The sequence below is a fragment of the Cetorhinus maximus genome, chromosome 13 (genome assembly GCF_964194155.1).
Source record: "Cetorhinus maximus chromosome 13, sCetMax3.hap1.1, whole genome shotgun sequence".
In the NCBI taxonomy this organism is placed as follows: Eukaryota; Metazoa; Chordata; class Chondrichthyes; order Lamniformes; family Cetorhinidae; genus Cetorhinus; species Cetorhinus maximus.
In genome coordinates this window covers 38632102-38651812 of record NC_135891.1, presented here as the reverse complement: position 1 = coordinate 38651812, position 19711 = coordinate 38632102, and the positions used below count along the sequence as shown (strand labels likewise).

Here is a 19711-nt window from a genome sequence, read left to right as displayed (position 1 = left end):
CCCAAACAGAGATGAAGCTGCCAAGTACCAATAAGTCACCAGCAGCAAACAATCTACCAAAGTCCTCACTAGTCACACTGGCAATGCTGCTGACCCTTTTTATCCTGCCCATGGATGAGGCGTTGTAAATTGTCGGCTGGCCGCCTGCCCATTTTGTCATGCAGTGAGCGCAAAATCGCACGGGCAACGTAAAATCGGCATCCATTGCCTTTTCAATGGCCTTAACTGGTTTCTTAATTAATGGCAGGCATGGCTCCAGCTTCTGCTTGTGCCCGCCGACTAAAATATCACACGAGTGCACGGTGACATTGGCTCGCTCACCCGGCATCATCACGCGCTATTTTATGCTCCAGTGGGTCAGGCACACGCCCACCGCTCAGCGAAAAATTCTGCCCATGCAGTTACACTTCATTCAACATGATCTAACATTTTCAAATGTTTTTACCATGCGACTAATAGCATAAAAGGGAAAGTTTTCATCAATTCAGTGATTTCTACTTAATTGCAATTGAGGGATCTTCAACAGCGCACCCTCTGGAGAAACGTCAAATCACTGACAGCAATTTCTGGATTTCTGCCTTCAACTGCACATGTGGGGCCCCAGAAATTACTGTCAGTTTCAGAGGAGCAATGGCAGTGAACATTGACATTTTTGCCATCATTACTACCACAAAATCTGGGCCTATAGTGTGATAATTTTGCTTAGCATCTCTGATAATATATCCATCATTGCCTCTGCCAACTAGGAAGTAGCTATTTAAATCTGAATTTATTATATAGATTACAAATAGAGGTGAAACTATTTAAACCAGAGGCTCCATTAGGAACCAATCTTGCTTTAATTGGAAATTATATATTTTCAATAATAAATTTAAAAATAATTTCCAAACAATTTGATTAGCTGTACAGTAGTTATGTGTTGAAGGATCAATATGCATTGTTGCACAGCACAAATGCCCATATGATAAATTTACATTCTGAGGCATATTTTCAATCATTGGCGTGAAGTGAAAGCATAGAAGGAAAATTTTGGTCATTTGGCCTCAAAAAATAAATTCTTTGTATTAAGTGTTTTGATGTAATTGTATTTTTATACTGTTGTATCAAATTGTCAAAATGTCCCAAACTATTTCACTCTTTTTTGAAGTGCAGTGAGAAATAACAGACTTTACTACTCATTTATATTATTTTGAAAAGAAGCCTCTAACCAATCCTAGGATCGAAATCACTAGAATGCAATCGTAGAGGTTAAATCAGAGTAATTGATTTGTAAGGGCCAAACCATGTTTGACTAATTAAAACTATTGAGGAAATAGACAAAGGTATCCTTTGATTTTTAAAGCTGCTTGTTAGATATTTTAGAAGTATCTCCTCCTTTGTGCACATGGCTTGTGAACAGCTTCTGAAAGTAGACTGAATTGCCAATGAACAGTATCCTAAAAATAATGCAGGCCAGTTACACAATAAGTCAAAAATTGTAAGGAAAAGACCAGCAGAATATAGAATTATAGATTGGCTACAGCACAAAAGGAGCCCATTTGACTCATTGTGTCCGGCTCTATGAAAGAGCAACTCAGCTAGTCCCACTCGTCTGCCCTTTCCTTGGAGCCATGTGTTTTTTGTCTCTTCAGGGCAGGGTAGGGACTGTTAGTCAGATAAGAATTTTGTACACAAATACATGTAGCATAAAAAGTAAAACAACTGAACTGGAAGCACAAATTCAGCTTACAAGTACAATGTACAACAGCAGCTATTACAGAGTGCTACCTACCACCTGAGCTCAGTTGAGAGCAAAATATTGCAGGCTATAGCATCTTTACAAAGGACAGGAAAATTGGGAAAGGAGGGGTCGCAATATTAATAACATAGATGCAATTGCTGCAGTAGGAAGAAGGAATTTCAGTAATTGTGGTCAGATGGGAGAAACAAAGTGGAGGCAGATTTGGAAGCATGATTGCGGTGGAGCGGGGTACAGAAAAATAATTAAATAAGTTGGTGTGTGGATTACCCAATATGTTTCTACCCCCTCCCATTTTTCTCCGAAGCATCCTGCCCAGCAGTGGCAGGAAGCCAGGGTGTTATTAGTGATTATCTGCAGTTTTCCCAGGCCAATGGAACCTTGTCAGCAGCACATGGGACCCACACACTGCCAGCAACATGTCAGTTCACAGGAGGTGAGTACACAACAGAAAGTCATTGAGGCAAGATGCTCCCAGGAATATAAAGGAATAAAAATGTAGTACAAGGGTCAGCCAAACACAGAGGCTTGCCATAACAGCAGTTGCTCATAGAAACTGCTGCTACTGGCTGACATTGTAGGGAAGAAAGCAATTGTTGAAGGTTCCTGCTCCATAATCCAGCTCCAAACCCTTGTGGATTGGAGGCTACTGAGGAACATGAGTTACACATATCCTGAGGTTGGGTGGTCCTCTGAGGAACAACAGCAAGAGATGACTAAGCAGCCATAGGTTGGGAGACAGCACCTGGAGGAGGAACAGCAGCTACAGCAAGAAAGGCACCCAAATGCAGCTGGTTAGCGCAGAGGGTTTGACTAAAGGCCAGGAGATAGATGAATGCAGTACCCTCACTACAGAGTAAATAGGCAAAGGGCCAGCTTCATGTACCTTTAGGAGCAGCAGTGCCTCCAAAGGCTGTGATTATTGCAACAGGTGGTCGCAGATTTATATGCCCTTTTAGAGACAGCAATTTTAATTGAGCTCAGGTGGTAAGTAGGTCTCTGTAGAAGGAAGGGAGGGATGGACATCCATTGGCCTTAGTGGTCAAGGTGACCATTACACTGTATTTCTTCACATCAAGATCATTCCGGGGGCGGCTGCTGACATCTGCAGGATCTCACAATCGGCCGTACATAACTGGATCACACAGATGACCGATGCCTTGTATGCGAGGGCATCAGATTACTTAAGGTTCAAAACAGATGCTGCCAGTCAGGCCCATAGGGCTCTCGGCTTTGCCTCTGTGGCAGGATTCTGTCAGGTGCAGGGTGTGATAGTGCCCATGTGGCCATCAAGGCACTGTCAGACCAGGCAGGTATATTTGTAGATAAGAAGGGATTCCTATAACATGCAACTGATATGTGACCACCACAAATAAATCCTGCAAGTGTGAGCAAGGTTCTTGGGTAGCTGCCTTGATGCCTTCATACTGAGGCAGTCTCAGGTGCTTCAACTCTTCAGGCCGCTGAACAGCCTCTGAGGATGGCTCCTGGGGGACTGAATACATGGTTGATGACACCAGAGCAGAATCCCACCGTGGAGGCATAGGACAAAGAAAACATTTTCAGGGTTACGGTGAAGAGGCCAGCGAGTAGGATTAGTGGAGTAGACCTTACAGAGAGCCAGCATGGCCATGACAGGCCGAATGGCCTCCTTCATGTTGTAACCATGCTATGATTCTAATATTTAAGAAGCTCAAAGCATTTTTGTAATCACGTTTATGATGAAGAACAGCAGCAATCACTGGATAAAGGCCTGACATTTATACATGCAAACTCTTTGATGTGGAAGAATCTGTGTCTATGATTGCCCTAAATAAAATCTGGGCAAGCATATCAGTAAGCTCGGGAATCATCGCTCTTCTCTGTAGCATTCATACAATTCAAGCATGTCACCTTTAACACATAATAATTTAAAGAAACGCAGCATGGATTTTCTTTCTATCAGTGCAGTTCTGATAGTTGGGATCTCTGCCCACCTTCACAAAACCACTTTGAATCCTGACCTGAGCCCCGCTCAGTTTGGGGTAATCTCCAATACATGGTGGGCTGTCAGCAGGGTTCCCGCTAGGGAGGCTGCCACTGCAACGCTTTAAAAACCAGGAACTGATTCAAGTCGGCAGAAGTGCTCAGAAAACAGTGAGAGCAGCAGCCCTGGCTGAGACCGACACCTGCACAAGCAAACCGTTTAGAGCCAGGCTGGAGGGAAAGGGTCATCTCCTTCCATCGGAAATCACAGGGCTATAAACATTGCAGACCTTGGAAGCAAAGGTGCATGGTGTACGGGAAGGAAACCTGCTAGGAGCACAGGCCCTGCTATCCTTTGCATAGAGTGGAAGGGAAAGGAGCAGCCAGTCTCAGCAGGAATGAACGGGAACAGAAGAAAATTGAGGACAGGCAGCAAAGGCCTACCTGCGAGAGATTTCCATCACTGTCAGCCACAATGCCACCTGATTTTTTGGTGGGATCACAGAGTAGAATCCAGCCTAATTTTTTGGGGTTTTAATCACCAGGAGAATTTCACATAAAACTGCCCTATGAGCTGCCTCCTGCCTCAGATCTGGACAGCCAGAAAATGATGTGAAAGAACAACCAAAAAAAAACAACAATCACGGTGAAAACCCCTTAGATGAGCTCAATTAATAGATGGCTTAAAAAAAAATGCTCTCAACCAATCTAAAAGCATTGTAGCAAGCCATTTAGTTTGGCCACCCATGGATTAATGTTACCAAAAACAAGGATTTTTAAAGGTATCCCAGTTATATAGCTGATACGGCTATTCCAAATAGTTAATAAATCCATTTCAACCATTTTTTTTTTAGTATGCTAAGCAAGAGAATTGTGCAGATAAGGCCCAAGGTAAATTTATATCAGGAAAGCTGAAGGAAATGTGAATGCAGAAAGTTATGGTTAAGGCTGGTGGTGCAATGTTTAAAAGCATATGCATCAGAATATATCTTTCTTTACGCTTATTCTTTATTAAATGTAAAAAAAATTCAAACCCTCGAAAATGACATTTTTTATACCAAGAATGTGCTAAGGGTAAAACACTGTATGCAAAAACTACTTCTGATTCTATTATTATTAAAACTTCAATATAATAGAGGAGAGCCCTATAAAACAGTGATAAATTCAAAAATTCTGTTCATTACAATGCGATCTGCACAAGATTACTAAAGTCTTACATTCTAGTCAGGCAAGTATACATATTGCACCAGTAAATGCTCAGCTTTTTTGACTCCATACAAAAACATATACCAATATGAGATCAATGGCAACAATTTATTACTAATACTTAACAAATACACTCAGAAAAATACAAAGACACCACCTCCAAATCACATCAATCCATAAAACATAAGTCAATTGTAGATAGCCTTTTGGTTTTAAAAAAAACATTAAATTACCACAGATACAAAGGACAAAAAAAAAAATCATTTTTGGTCTCAGTTTATTATAATAGCATTTAACTGTTGTGCTTTGATTTACAGATTGCTAATCAAGCACTTAAAATAAAAGCAGGTGCTTCAGTGCTCCAGAGTGGAATGATGTGGAACAGAGACAGCACACAGAGCTGTCACTCAATCAATACCTCCAAAATGTGGAAAGGCTGCAGAAGCTATCCGGTACCAGAAATATGACCCTCAGTGAGCTTGTTTGCTCATTCTCAGCCTTGCTTCAAAATAAAGCACTTCAGAAAAAGAGAAGTGGTAAAATGATCCAAATTTTACTGACAGAATTAGTGTGGTTATGGAGAGGCGTTGTATAAAAGATCAGAAAAGACATAAGGATAGGCATTTGTTAAAAAAGTATAGATTAAATTCAAATTAAGGACTATCTTCAAGCTAACACTTCACCCTAGTGCACTGGTGCTGGCTCAGTTGAAGCATTGAAAAGAGAATTACATCAAATGCTGATTAAGCAAAGAAATTTACATGGGCCCAATTTTAACTCTGTGTTAGCAAATGGGTTCTGTAAGGGATAAAATTAGGAAGTGAAAATGGTCAGCCTGTATTCTGAATCAGGACTTGGATGATGAAATGGCCCAGGTGGAGATAAATAACCCTTTCTAATTCTTCCATTCTAACAGTCCAGTTTTCCATTATCTAGGAAGATAATTTCTGCAGTAGCAAATTGACCTCATTCACAAAGCAGCATTAACTAAGCTGTGGAGAATCTACTGCTTCACCAGGCTGGATCCAGTGACAGGGATTCAAAATTACAAAGTCAGAAAAACACAAGTAATAAAAAACATCTACTTATTCTACACATTCAAAATTTTTAAAAAGGAGGTTAATGTCTAATTATATGGGAGATAGAGAAAGGTCATCCAAATGCATTAAGCTTTCGACTGTTAAGTTTGAAAACAATTTCTAGGTTTATTATGCTTACAGGCAATTAAGGTACACATCAGGAAGTATATAAGATTAAAGTTGCCCAGCAGCTCTGATAGTGGAGAACAATACTCCCAACTAGAATGTTCTAAGATTGAGTCCTTAGAGCTGTCTGTGACTCAAATCTGCTTGCTCAGTCAGTTCTCAGCTGGGCATCTTCGCAGAACACCATGTGGTCATGAGGCATTCTAAGCAATCTATAGTCTAATTCTAGAATGACACTTGAGTTCATTACTGATAATTTCATGGCCTAGATCAGCCCTTTTATCCAATTGCAAAATGACCAGTAAAAATGAATGGCCGGTGAGGGGGAGTGGAAAACCTCTCACTATAAGTAAGGAAGCTATATAAATGTATTGAGTAAAGAATTTCAGAAACATAATAATAACAATACTGCAAAGCAAAATTTTTCCAGCAGCAAATATATAAAAATATTCATTTCTTTAGAAAAAAAATCACTTCATTAAGTAGAAAGTAAATTTATTTCATAAAAATAAAAATTGCACGTTCAGATGCTTGGTGCCACTTCCAGACACAATACAGGAAGGACATTCATAATAATAATGTGTACGTCTTAAAATCACAGGTAATTATAAAACCTCTATTTATAATGCAACATTCTACTTACAGTTTTTATAGTCATTTTTCTAAGTTAAGGTTCTACTTAGGCGGGATCATAATATTAGGCAGAGTGAAAGGGAAATTGTGTTTAACAAATCTCTTGAGATTTTTTGCAGATGTAACAAGGTTAAGAGGAACCAGTGCATGTGCTATATTTGGATTTTTGAAAGACAAGGAACCAGACAAAAGGTTGCCACATCAGATAAAGGGTCATGGCGGTAGTTAATTAATTATTTAATAGCATTAATTGAATGATTGGTGAAAGGATAGGAAACACAGAGTAGGATGAAAGGGTCATTTTCAGGTTGGCAGGTTATTGTTCCTGCAGTGCCACAAGGATCAGTGCTGGGATCTCAGCTATTTACAATCCATATTAATCATTTAGATGAACAGACAAGAGTATAATCAATCCGAGTTTGCTGATGATAGAGGGCTAGTTGAGAAAGTAAGCTGTGAGGACGACACAAGGAAGGAAATTTAACCCAAAGAAATGAGTGAATTTGAGTCATCTGAGAGGTTAAAGTGTTAGAAATCTTAATCTGGACCATAACCCGGCCCCAACCTGACCACTTCCAGTCTTAACAGAGGCTGAATGAGAAGCCAACTCGCTTCTAGGAATTGGGTTGATAAGGTAAATACCATAATGGGGCTGAGTGCCCCATATTTATTTTATACTATTTTAAATTGAATTCTGACCAGTTACATGGAGATGAGAATTGTTGGATCCAAGAGTTAAGTACCTTTCCACTTATCTGCTGGATCCATTGCAGGCATCTCACCAACCCCTTGCAATTGGACAGGTTCCCTGACATTTCTGATCTCCTCCGGATTCCCCGCCGGTGGCCTCAAATCTTGCTCCCAACCTCAGGCCTCAGAACATCCCCCCAAATTTCCCTGGTGAGGACCTGGCTCCACTCTGCCCCACCCCCACACCCGCCACACCCTCTGATAATCTGTTAATCTCCCTGAGGGCTCTGATTTCCCCAAAGCCCTCCCAAAGGTCTCCAATTTCCCCTACTTAAACCAGCGGCCTCCAATACTTCTTCTCGGGATCGGACCCCCTCCACAACACAGGGTCAGGTTTCAAACCTACCTGGTCCTCCAGCCTCCTCTCTAGTATCCCACACCCAACTGGAAGCCAAGCCTGTCAAGCAAGCTGACTTCCATGCTGTGGAGTTAAAATTCCTGAGGGTGTGGGGAAACCCTGACATCCAGGTTTCTTGTGTGCTACTGAGCTCCCCACTCCCCAGAGGGTCAAAAAGTGAGAACTCCCCTCCAGGCATCTGCAAAGGGATTTGACAGGTTAAATGAGTGGGCAAGAAGCTGGCTGATGGAGAATAATATAGGTTAATGTGAGTTTATTCACTTTGGCAGGAAAAATAGAAAAACAGAATATTTTTTAAATAGTGAGTAACTACTAAATTATGGTATTCAGAGGGATTTGGATGTCCTGGTACACAGAACACAGAAAGTTAATATGCAGGTACAGGAAATAATTAGGAAGACAAATAGAAGTCTTGCTGCAGTTGTACCTTGCTTTAGCAAAATCACATCTTGAATACCATGTGCAGTTTTGGTCTCAGTGCCAAAGAAAGGATATACTTGCCTTAGTTGCAGTACAACCAAGATTCACTAGTTTGATTTCTGGGATGAGGAGAGATTGAGGAAAATGAGCCTATGGCCTCTGGAGTTTAGAAAAATGATTGGATATCATTGGAACACATAATAACCAGAGAGAGCTTGGCAGGGTAGTTGCAGGGAGGCTGTTGCCCCTTGCTGAAGAGTCAAAACTATAGGACATAGTCTCAGGATAAGGGGTCATCACATCAGTACAAAAGTGGACAATCCATCTCGGCCTCCTCCTGAGCTCCCCAGCATCACAGGTGCCAGCCTTCAGCCAATTCAGTTCACTCCATGTGATATTAAGAAACGGCTGAAGGCACTGGATAAAGCAAAGGCTATGGGCTCTGACATCCCAGCTGTAGTACTGAAGACTTACACTCTTTTATCCTTAGTGTTGGCATGAGGTGAAATTTCTTCACACTTAGAGGATTGTGAAACTTTGGAATTCTCCACCCCAGAGGGCTGTGGATGTTCAATCATTGAGTATTTTCAAGGCTGAGGACTCTAAGGCGATCAAGGGATATGAGGATCGGGTGGGAAGGTGGAGTTGAGGTTGAAAATCAGCCATGATCCTGCTAAATGGCAGAGCTAGATTGAGGGGCCATATGGCCGACTCCTGCTCCTACTTCTTACCCTTTTCCTGAATATCATAGTGTCCACTTCTCTGTGATCATAGATTCAAATAGGTGGGGTGGAATTTTATGGCAGCGGGATTTTACATTCCCGCCGAAATCAATTAAGTTTAGAATGGCTCGTCACATTTTACATCCCGTCCCCGCCACAATGGGGCCATCAAATTCTGGCCATGGAATGTGTTATGAAAGTAGAGATTCTCCCTGGAGATTGATAGAAAACTGATTTAGTTTCTCTAATCAACAGAACACTTGTTCAATAACAGAAGTCCATTAATGGGAATATTGACAAATGAATTGCTCAAGCTCCAGTTTATTCCCGGATGTTCAAGAGTATTGAATTAGAACATCTGGATAAAGGAATATGTTTCTCCCCCACCCCTCCCCCCACTGGAGGTTATCACTGAGAGGGTTTTACTGTACTTGCCAGTTCTACACAGAGAAATGAGAAATGTCCATTGATCAATCTGTCTTGGCCTTTTCAAATGTGGTAGGAGGTCATAAGTGTCAACAAATGGGGGAAATAAGATGGCAAAAAAATTACAGGCACATTAAATGGTAAAGAAATCCAAAAGTTATTAACTTACTCTGGGAAAAAGGAATACTAGGCTTTACAAAATAGATCACTGTAACTGTAGGAGCTATGGTATCTGCTGCCAAGCCAATTCATGGTAGTTTTTGTGATAATAAGAATCCCTGTTGTTACATCACTGTTTAAACAGCTCTGGGTGATAGAAGGTCATTATTGATCTGTTATGTCACCAGATGGACTCCTAAGGAACAGGAGATTTCTAGCATACCCACAGTTTTATTACCTATCCCTGACAGTACGATAATCTTATCTTATCAGCATTAATTATTTCATATTTAATAAACACGCCATTGCCAGATTAGAATGGGATGGAGCCAGATACAGTTACCTGAAAACACATTTGGTTAAATGGTAGAGTAAAAGTAAAATGTGAAAGAAGATGAGAAAGCTGATCAATTTCATTTACTTTAGGTGGTTTTTAGTTAAAAGGGTTACTTAAAGCTTAAAATGAAACGTGGTTTCCCCTTTCAAAATAGACATAATTACAATATATTTCCCTTTCAACTGTCTATTGGCAAGTATAACACCGCCATGATTTTTGGTCCATAAACATTTAAAATTTGGGCAGTCCTAAAGACCTCAAAAAGCTAGGAATGTAGTTAATTAGTTCGAACATTAGTAATTATATTAAAATCTAAGCAGAAAATGCTGGAAGAGCTGCTGAAGTTAAAAATTCAGATTCACAATGTATGTTTTATTTACAATTCTAAACCTTATTCCTTTGTGTTGTTTATAAACTAGCACCTAAGCTATAAAATTCTCGCATTTTGAATTTAGTACATAGAATTAATATTCAGTACATTATTTAAGAGACCAAGTGCAATGCATCATGAATTGTTATAATTCAGTAAATCCATCTTTGACTCCTTCACATTTGCATCAATAATTTGCACTAATGATATGTTTAAAAAAAGAATTACTTTCAATAGTGGTGCAGGAATCAGATGAAGTGAAATCAATGTCTGTTAGAAGTTTAGACCTGAAATCACAAGACTAATTTGCATGGTTTTCAAACATATTAAAGCAAAATAGCAAGTTTGGAAAACCCTGAGTTTCCTGTCATGCAACATCCCAACTACTTCCTCACAGTAATGTCTTCAGCATTCACCAAAGCATTCCTCCTCCTGTAATGTGTCAGCAGATCCTTCCAGGGATCACTGCAGCAGAGTAAATGCTCATTTCCTAGAATAACAGGAAAAGATAAGATAAATGTTGATTTAAATTATTGAGTCACGTGGTACACTATAATCTGAATGCATGGGACCAAGTTCTGGGTTTCAGAATTTTCTCATTTGTACAGTGACATCAGAATGCCTAGCCAAAAATGTGTGAACTGGAAAATGCCACAGATATATATGTTTACCTAAAACATAAAACAGTGATAAAAATCAGTAAAAGTTGCTCTACTTATCTAAATGCCAATAATCTTTACTGAGCACTTGCCTTTTCGATTTGTCGCAGCGCCTGAACAGTCATGTGACAAGTCCATGAGTTGCTTGGATCTGCTCAAAAATATTCTGGACAACTGATGTTTCCGAACAATAGTTTTCCGGACTGAGAATTACAGTGTAGTAGTAATGAAAGTATTAATCCATGTCCTTTGTAACATGGGTGATGTTATGAAGGTGAAAATTGCTTTCCTTGTGATGTGAGGGCATGTGGCAGAATGCTCACTTAAGGGTCAGATAAGATGCTAAGCTTCAGTCTATTCGGCCTGACACTGTGCTGTAGAGGTGGAGGGAATCAGTGGCAATGACTCAGAGTTTGTGGTGGGGAAAGAATATGAAGCTTTGGTCTTCACAGTGTTTAACTGTAGGAAATTGTGGCCCAGCAGATGCTGGATGTCAGACAAGTAGTCTGACACCTAAGAGGCTATGGAGGGATCAAGATAGATGGTGGAGAAGTAGAGCTGGGATTCTTCAGCATAGTTGACCCACGTCTGCAGTTGATATCCCTAAGAGGATGCAGGTAAATGGAAAAGAGGGGAGGGCCGAGGATATGTGCTTGGGGTATTCCAGAGGTCATGGCACAGATACAGGAAGAGAAACCAGTGCTGGTTGCATTAAAGCAGCAGAGAGAGGAACTTGTCATGGGGCAATTTTAGGACAATTATTTTGTGTATTGCTAAAAAAAAGAGACATGTTATCAAAGCTTTTTGTCTTGCACTCATCAGGAAAGATGCAAGAATGCTAAATTTCAAAGTAAGCAACAATTTATACTGCATGAGAAAAGGGTGCTGGATGGTTGGCAGGTCAACTCTGGTTGGCCAAGGCATTATCATGGAGAATGCACCAGGGAACTATTATCCCAATGCTTTTGTTTATTTCAAAAACAGGCACAATGCCTGGGCATGATCCTTTTGCCTTCAGAGGACAGGTCCCTGTGTACGAATATAGGTAGCTCCTAGCAAACATAAATGAATCACATTGTGAGCCCAACTGATTGGCTGTTAGTGTAATTCTTAGCACACCCGGGATTGTTCAGCAAGTGCTGTCCAATTGGCAAATCACATTTAACATTAGGCATTATGTTCTGAGTTTTGAAAGCACGGGCTGATTGAGTACTGTCAGTACCCTGTCTTTTGCAAACAACTGAGGGGATGTGCTGTTTGACACTATCTGCCATGCATTGGGATGTACAGCCTGCACAGCCTACATACCTAGCATTGCACTGGCAGTGAAATTCATTTACCACGTTACTCATTTGTGTGGTAGGCAGAACATCTTTTCGGCTTGACAATGGAAAATATCATATGTGTTCCTACTGCATAGTAGCTGCGTGAAACCGCTAACTTCACCTGTTGCTCAAATTTTTGAGATGCCGTACCCTCCCCAGGTAATATGAGGTAGTCTGGGCACTTTTCAAGTCCATAGGTGGTGGCCTTGGGCCCATTTGTCAAATTTGTCCATGTTTGGGCCAAGGCTGTAATGAGGTCAGGAGCCGAATGGTCCTGGCGGAACCCAAATTTAACATCGTTTTGCAGGTTATTTCTGAGTAAGTGCTGCTCGACCGAATTGTTGATGGCAGCTTTCATCACTTTGCTGATGATTGAAAGTAGACTGATGGGGCAGTAATTTGCTGGATTGGATTCATCCTGCTCTTTGTGAACAGGAAGTACCTGGGCAATTTTCCACATTGTCAGGTAGATTCCAGTTCTTGCTGGAGGAGGAGGAGGAAGATCAAGGAAGAAATGCCAGACAGGTGTATTTGCATTTAGATACAAGTTAGGACTCACCCCTTAGGCACTTCATACTGCCCCATGTGTAGCAGTGCTCAGGCTCAGGTTGTACCATCAACCACATTGCTTCAAACAGATGTCAGGAGGCTTCCTGCAAATCACATTAATTGTGCAGAATCTGGTTCCGCCTTTAGATGGCAGTAAGCACCTGATGAATGAGCCTGGGTTGGGTTTCTGAAATCAGATGTTGACTGAGCTAAATTTTATTCGATTTGTGTCATAAATGTGCCTACAGTGTATTCCAGGAAGTATTTGCATTTTGTCAGATCTAGAGGTCTATTTCCCACCCTCCCTATTTCTCACTCCTTCACAGTGCATCACGATGGAAGGGTAGAAACCCGACTAGTGTGTTAGCATTGGTTCTTTACAATTAAAGTGACAACTTTCCATTGAAACAAAATCTCTCCAGGAAAGAGTGTAGGGTTTCCACTGCATTATACACAAATACATTAGTTAAGAATAAATAACGCCTGATTTCCGGGTGAAATGTTTTATGTTCCTTTGCATCTGCCTTTTCCATAAGTTCTTAGAAATAGTCCAAACTTGTAAGCCTGGAACACCATAGGTAAATACTGTAATGATTATTTACAGTGCACGGGGTGTGAATTACACTGGCAAGACTGTGTGAATTACCCAGCCCTTGTTGCTCTAAGAAAATGCTATGGGTCCTCTTAAATTGTTGGGGTCCTTTTGGTGATGGTGTTTCCAGAACAGTATTAGAAAGGGAATTTCAGGATTTTGACTCAGCGTTGATGAAAGTTTTGTATTCCATGTCAAACACTTCCAGTAGAAACTCGTACGCAAAAAGCTGGAAGATGGTAACTGGTTTATTTGGCAGTTTTACTGGTCATCCCAGACAGGAAAAGAGCCAGGTGTCAAAGTGCTAAACTTCCCACTCCGAAAGGCTTCAAGGTCAGTTGGTAAGTTCTGTAGTAAGGGAGATATGGCCCAGGCCAATGACCCCTTAATAAGAAAACCAACCACGGACACTCAGTTTGGGTTCTACCAGTGCCACTCAGCTCCTGACCTGATTATAGGCTTAGGGCGGAATCATTCCAGATTTGTACTAAATGCGGTAGTGGGTGTGAAATAAGAGGTTTTACCTGCCAGCCACAATGGTAGAATTTCACACCTCATCGTCCCCTTCCCGGCGCGTCCCACCTCACTAATAATGCATTCACGGGAAACATGCCGGATCGCTGGTGGGTGGGCTTGGATTTGCCCGCCACATCATGACCTCAGTGCTTCCTCGCTACGGGCACCATATTTAAAGTGCACCAGAGCGCAGTCTACTTCAGGTCTTCAGACCAGGACAGCTCCAGATGACAGATGGCCCGGAAAGCAGAGGTGACAGCAGCCCTCAACTCAAACTCCCAAACCTAAACTATCACACATCCACAGGGATTTCACCTCAAGAGGGAACACCATTAATTCTCACACACACCCTCACATCTCCATCAGGCTTATACCCTCTGGAGTTCGCGTTCTCATCCCGTCCATGGCTCCACTCACCACACGAACATTCCACTCAGTGCCATGTGTCCTGCTCACATTCCCTTCATCTGTTTTCATGCAGGAGAAGCTGGTTCACAACAGCAGGGAGAGATCTCAGACCGGGTTCGAATAGCCCACATTAGGCCCCTCACTCACTTTGCTCTGGCTGATGAGGACGTGGACCATGCCTGTGGCAACGGTGGTGAACACCCACATGAGGATCCTGCACCACATCATCCCTCTCTCAACGCAACTGTGAGTGCACTCTCTTCTGTTTTTGACTCTGCCGCCATGCACTAATTATCTATACTTAGGTTCACAGGGAGCTCTGCCTAGGGACCGACACCCTCAGCCAGCCAGGTCCTCAGCTCCATCCACCATCCACCTTTAGCAAGAGGACACCTCCTCTGCTGAAGAGCTGGAAATAAGCAGCGTGGAAAACCCATCACAGCGCTTACCCACACCCTCCACCAGCGCAGACGCACACACCTCGATGGGACTTAGTTCTAGAGCAGGCTCAGGTTTGCAATCTGGTGGTCACCACATGGACATGTGTCCGCAGCAGGAGCAGCCGAGCTCCACAGCAGTCGGAGGACGTCTGGGGAAGAGGCATCTGTGAGGTCAAGGTCAGATGACGAGCCTCTGGATTTGGCCTTCCAACTCATTGTGAAGAGTCAGCAGAAGGCAGGGGGACATCACGCAGAGCTGTTGGAAGCCCTCAACAGAGTTGCACGTGAGTCAGAGGAGTGTGTCCGCCTGCTCTCTGATGAAGTGGTGCCCACATGTACGTGCATGGAGGTCTCCATGGAAAGGATGGCGGATGCCATGGAGACCCTGGTCCATCAGAACACAGAAATGCATGCAGACCTGCACTCCATCACAGTAACCATGGGTGAGTTCCTGTAGTGGCATTGTGAGAGCGAAAGGGGCACCTTGATGTCCCTCCAGGTGCTCCTTCCCCTCAAGGAGTCAGGCCGGGGCTCTCGGGCACCCGAAGGGAGGAGGAGCAGCAGCTGGGTCATCCACTCAAGAATCTCAGAGACTGCCCGCTCCCTCTGAGTCCCCTTTGCCTGTTACCCCCGCAACCTTGTCCTCTGTCACCACAGGGGGAGCAGCTGGCCCACAGGAGGACAGCCAAAGCAAGCCAGTGCCCTCAAGGCCTCAGCTCTCTAGAGGACACACATCAAAATCATCAGAGGTAACAGGGCCAACCATTACACAGGCTGTCTCCACCCCTGCTGCAGATGTCAGGGTGGCACAAAGAAGAAGTGGTAGGCTTAGAAAAGCTAAGAAATTCTGATAACAAGTGGTTGCACGGGTGAACACATTTTATCACTTTATAATCTGAAAATATATTCACCTTCACTGAATAATGTGTATTGTTGTCTTTCGGCTTCATTGACAGGCTTCGGGAGTCCTCCCCCTGCATCCACCCCCCACTAGCAGTTCAGCTGCAGGCAGCCGGACCACGAATGATTCTGGAAGGGGAAGCGTGTGTGTGTGGCAGGGCCTTTTGGAGCCTCATGCAAGCATTCTCCCACCCACGCAGAGCCTTCATCCATCACACTCATCTCAATGTCCCGAACATTTTCAATGCTGCCAGCTGGGGTTCTCTTTCAGTTGTCCATCTGAGCTGACCTGCATCTCCGCCCACCCATTGACCACACTCCCATGCAGCACTTGTGCCCGTCCAACACGAGGCTCCGCTCACTTTCAATTTGAAAAAATGGTCGTAGTCAAGTTTCTCATAAGCTGAGCCATCCTTTCCCCCACCCCCCAGGCATCCAAGTCCTTTCTCCAATCAGTCGACCCCAACCCCAGTATCACCTTCGACCTCCCCACCATTACCACACAGCCCGAACACCTGTCATTCCAGGATGTCCAGGTGAACGTGCACATTTGCTACCTCCCTGAAAATCCCACCCCCATCCACATTGATCTCCTCGACATTCTCCTTCCCACCCCCAGGGTTCGTGTTTACTTCAGTGTCCCCACCTCCCCATCCAACCACCCTCACCTCCGCTTCTACTGGTAACGACGCACCCTCACCCTCACATCCTACAGGCTCCCTCTGGCTCCTCTCATACTCACCGTTCCATCCTACTATGCACACCCTGAGTTTACTCCCCAGGAGGCAGCCATTGACTCCACGGATCCCTCCCTTGCATGTTCAACTGGACATTCCACCCCCCCACCATTACTCCTTCCTCCACCCTTACTCCGTCCTGCATCTTACTCCTTCCCCCACCCTTACTCCCTCCTCCCCCCCGTACACCTTCCTCCCTCCGAACTCGCTCCTCCCCCATACGCTATCCCCCCTCCAAACTCCCTCCTCCCCCATACATCTTCCCCCCTCCAAACTCTATCCCTTATGCCTTCCAGCCCCTTACACCTACCTCCCCGCATGCAGCATTCTCTCCTTTTACATCCTCCTCTCCCTGTACTCCCTCCTCCCCCTGTACTCCCTCCTCCTGGACACCCTCGTTCCCTCTCCTAACCGCAACCTCCTGACACCTTTGATTCCCCCCTTCCAACTTCACTCTCCCCTGACACTTTCGTCCCTCCCATTCCAACCTCACACACCCACCACTGATACACCTTCCTCTCCTACTCACACTTAGACCTTCCTCTCCCAGCCCCCACCCACCCTTTCATCCAATCACCTGTACCAGCCCATGGTGAAGCCCGTGAAGTTCCTAAGCAGGCCCAAAGGACCAATGAAGATCATGGGAGATGGCGCGAGCCCATGGGGAAGAATTATCCCCCCATCGGGGGGGGAAGTGCAGGAGTGGGCGCGTGCGAGTGAAAGAGTGCACTGATCTCTCTGAGACTAAATGCTGCCTCAGGGAGATTGGCTCCAAATTTAAAAATGTTACAGGGACAAATACAAAATTTCCCTGACACTGTCACATGAGTTGGGACATGCCCATCACTTTCAGTCAAACCTTTATTAAAAATGTAAAAACCCTCATGAAACCTTATCCCGCCCGTGGATGAGGTTTCATGCTTTTTCTAATGCCCGCCAGGGCTCCCGGCCTGCCCGCCTACCATAAGGCTGGACGGACAGGTCCTTTAATTAGCTAAATTACTCTGTCAAAGGCCTCAATTGGCCGTTGACAGGTCGATGGGCGCACAGCTGATTCGGCTGTGCCCCTGCCAACCTGAAAATTGAAATGACGTGAGGTGACGTCGGGAGTTTCGCCTGACATCATCCCGCATCATTTTATGCGGTCCGCGGGCCCCAACACCCACCCTCCCTCCCCGCTCGCCGTCCTAAAGGTCCAGCCCATGGTGAAGTCCGTATAGATCTGAGGCCTCAACGAAGTCAAAGCTGCGTGGAGACCTCCCACCTCCCAAGAGCTGCTTCACGGTGAAGCCATGCACACGAGGATCCACCCAGCATGTGATGCATGTGCTTCTCCAGGGCCCAGTAGCTGTAGGGCTCCAGCATCTTCTTCTCCTCGGATGTCCACGATCTGAGCAAGGTCCTGAAGGGAAGTCCCGACTTTTGCACGTCACGCTTGTCCAGATGTGTTCTGGGCAGATGTATTTTTCGCTGGTGTAATGGTAAATTGGGCATGGGGATACAATTCCAGTTGGGCCTTACTTTGCATCCAATTAGCAGGATGCAAATAGGGTTCATGTCGGCGGGATTCGTGGTCCACCATGGCGGACACTGTCAGATGATCCCACTGTGATTTCACATTATTGCCCACTGAAACCTCCTATCCCCCTGCCCACCATGACGCCCGCCACCAACGGGAGCGGATGATTCAGCCTTAGTCCAAACATGGGCCGGGATTTTCCGTGCAGCTGGTGTCGGCCACGTTCAATGGTGTAAGTGGACAATATGGTGCAATCGATTTCATGACAGCATGAAACCAGTTTGCGATCATCCACTCAGCCCGTCGATGGAGGGTCGCAATTCCTGCCATCGGACATCGGGAACCTCATTGTAATACATTAGCATATCATTATTAGGCCAGCCCACCGGAATCAACGCCCCACACCTGCTGGATCGTCCGCCCACATTGGCAGGAAAACACGCCGATGTGTTTCGCAACAGCACATAAGCGACATGCACTTGGCGGGCTGCACTTCCGGGTTTGTTTGCCTATCTTGCTTTGGTCAGCACTCGCAGTCATCAGCACCAGGCTTCACAGACAGCACCACATCGCTTTTAGGGGGGCTCACGGGCAGGTCTCTACCTACCAGATCAGCCATATCTGGGTGGCTTTTCAATGGCTGCAGGGCTAGGGCTTGCTTGGGGAAGAGGGAGAAGTGGCCTCAGGCAAAGGAAGAGGCTGCAGGACGAGGGCTGTACTGAGGAAGGAGGGTAACCCAGGATGTGTTTGGGGGCACATGTTGATCTGTACAAGCAGCCTCAAGATGGTGAGGGCTGAGGAGGCAGTCTCCAGAGGAGATGAGGCCAGATGGACATGTGACAGTATGTGTGTGAGAATGGGTGATGATATCCTTGGAGCTGGCAGTGAGTGTCTGCCCTTTCGAAGATTGGAAAAGCCATATGAGGGCATAAGCAGAGAATCTGATATCCAGTACAAATAGCAAGTCACATTGTTACACCCCTCCTCATAACATGTATTTAGATTAGTCAGAAATTACTTTGCTTTAACAAAGCCATGATGACTGTCTCTGATTATGTCATATTTGTTCAAGTGCTCACTCAGTTAATCTGTCTTAATAACAGCTTATAGCAGCTTCCTCATTGCCGACAGGCCTGAATTACCTGTTTGTGGTAACACAAAGCTCCTGGCAAAAATGCAGCCCTGAATCATGAATAAATTTGGCTAGAATTCCTGTGTTTGTTTGGGACTCAGTCATCACCATCAACAGTTTTTTCAGGTGGAAAGGGCTAAAATAGAAAAGACAATCTTTGAGATATGAGATTCTGCTCACCCAAGATACAAAGGCCTTCTTGTGCTCTTGTGAGTGCAACATTCACTTGGTTTGGATCAGTAATGAAACCCAGATGTTTCTTCAGCCAGGCTTTTGAAGGCTGCTTATCAATTTCTCTTTTTAGAAGGGAACGGACTGCAGAAACAATGACATAACGCCACTCACTTCCTATAAGAAAATGAGAAAAACAGTCATCACCTTCTCATATGTACATATTGCTGAATCACGCTGTATGTGTGGTTCAGCTGGATTTGCTTTATTGCCAACATTCTGAATCAAAAGTTCAACATATCACCAGAATGATTGAAGCCTAATCAAACTACATGAACACTGTTATTTTTTGAAGTATCCTTTCGCTTGCGTAGTGATGGAACTGCCACTCAACTTCAGGTTTTCTATTCAATTCCCACTCCTTTTTTTTCTGCCATTTTCCCATTTCCATTTTCCCTGCATTTCAAATATTTT

The 19711-nt window shown here is 44.1% G+C and overlaps 1 protein-coding gene across 2 annotated transcripts in view; it reads right to left on the bottom strand.

Annotated features, from left to right (window-relative positions):
- Window positions 1–8356: 8356 nt before the first annotated feature.
- The window catches only part of helz2a (helicase with zinc finger 2a), a 122644-nt gene continuing 111289 nt past the window's right edge, over window positions 8357–19711 (bottom strand). For both annotated transcript variants that reach the window (XM_078555298.1, XM_078555299.1), the window contains 2 exons: window positions 19247–19414; window positions 8357–10779 (listed from right to left, as the gene is read on the bottom strand). In XM_078555298.1, coding sequence (XP_078411424.1) covers window positions 10673–10779; window positions 19247–19414 — 275 coding nt within the window. In that variant the 3' untranslated portion in view covers window positions 8357–10672. The remainder of the gene's footprint in view (window positions 10780–19246; window positions 19415–19711) is intronic.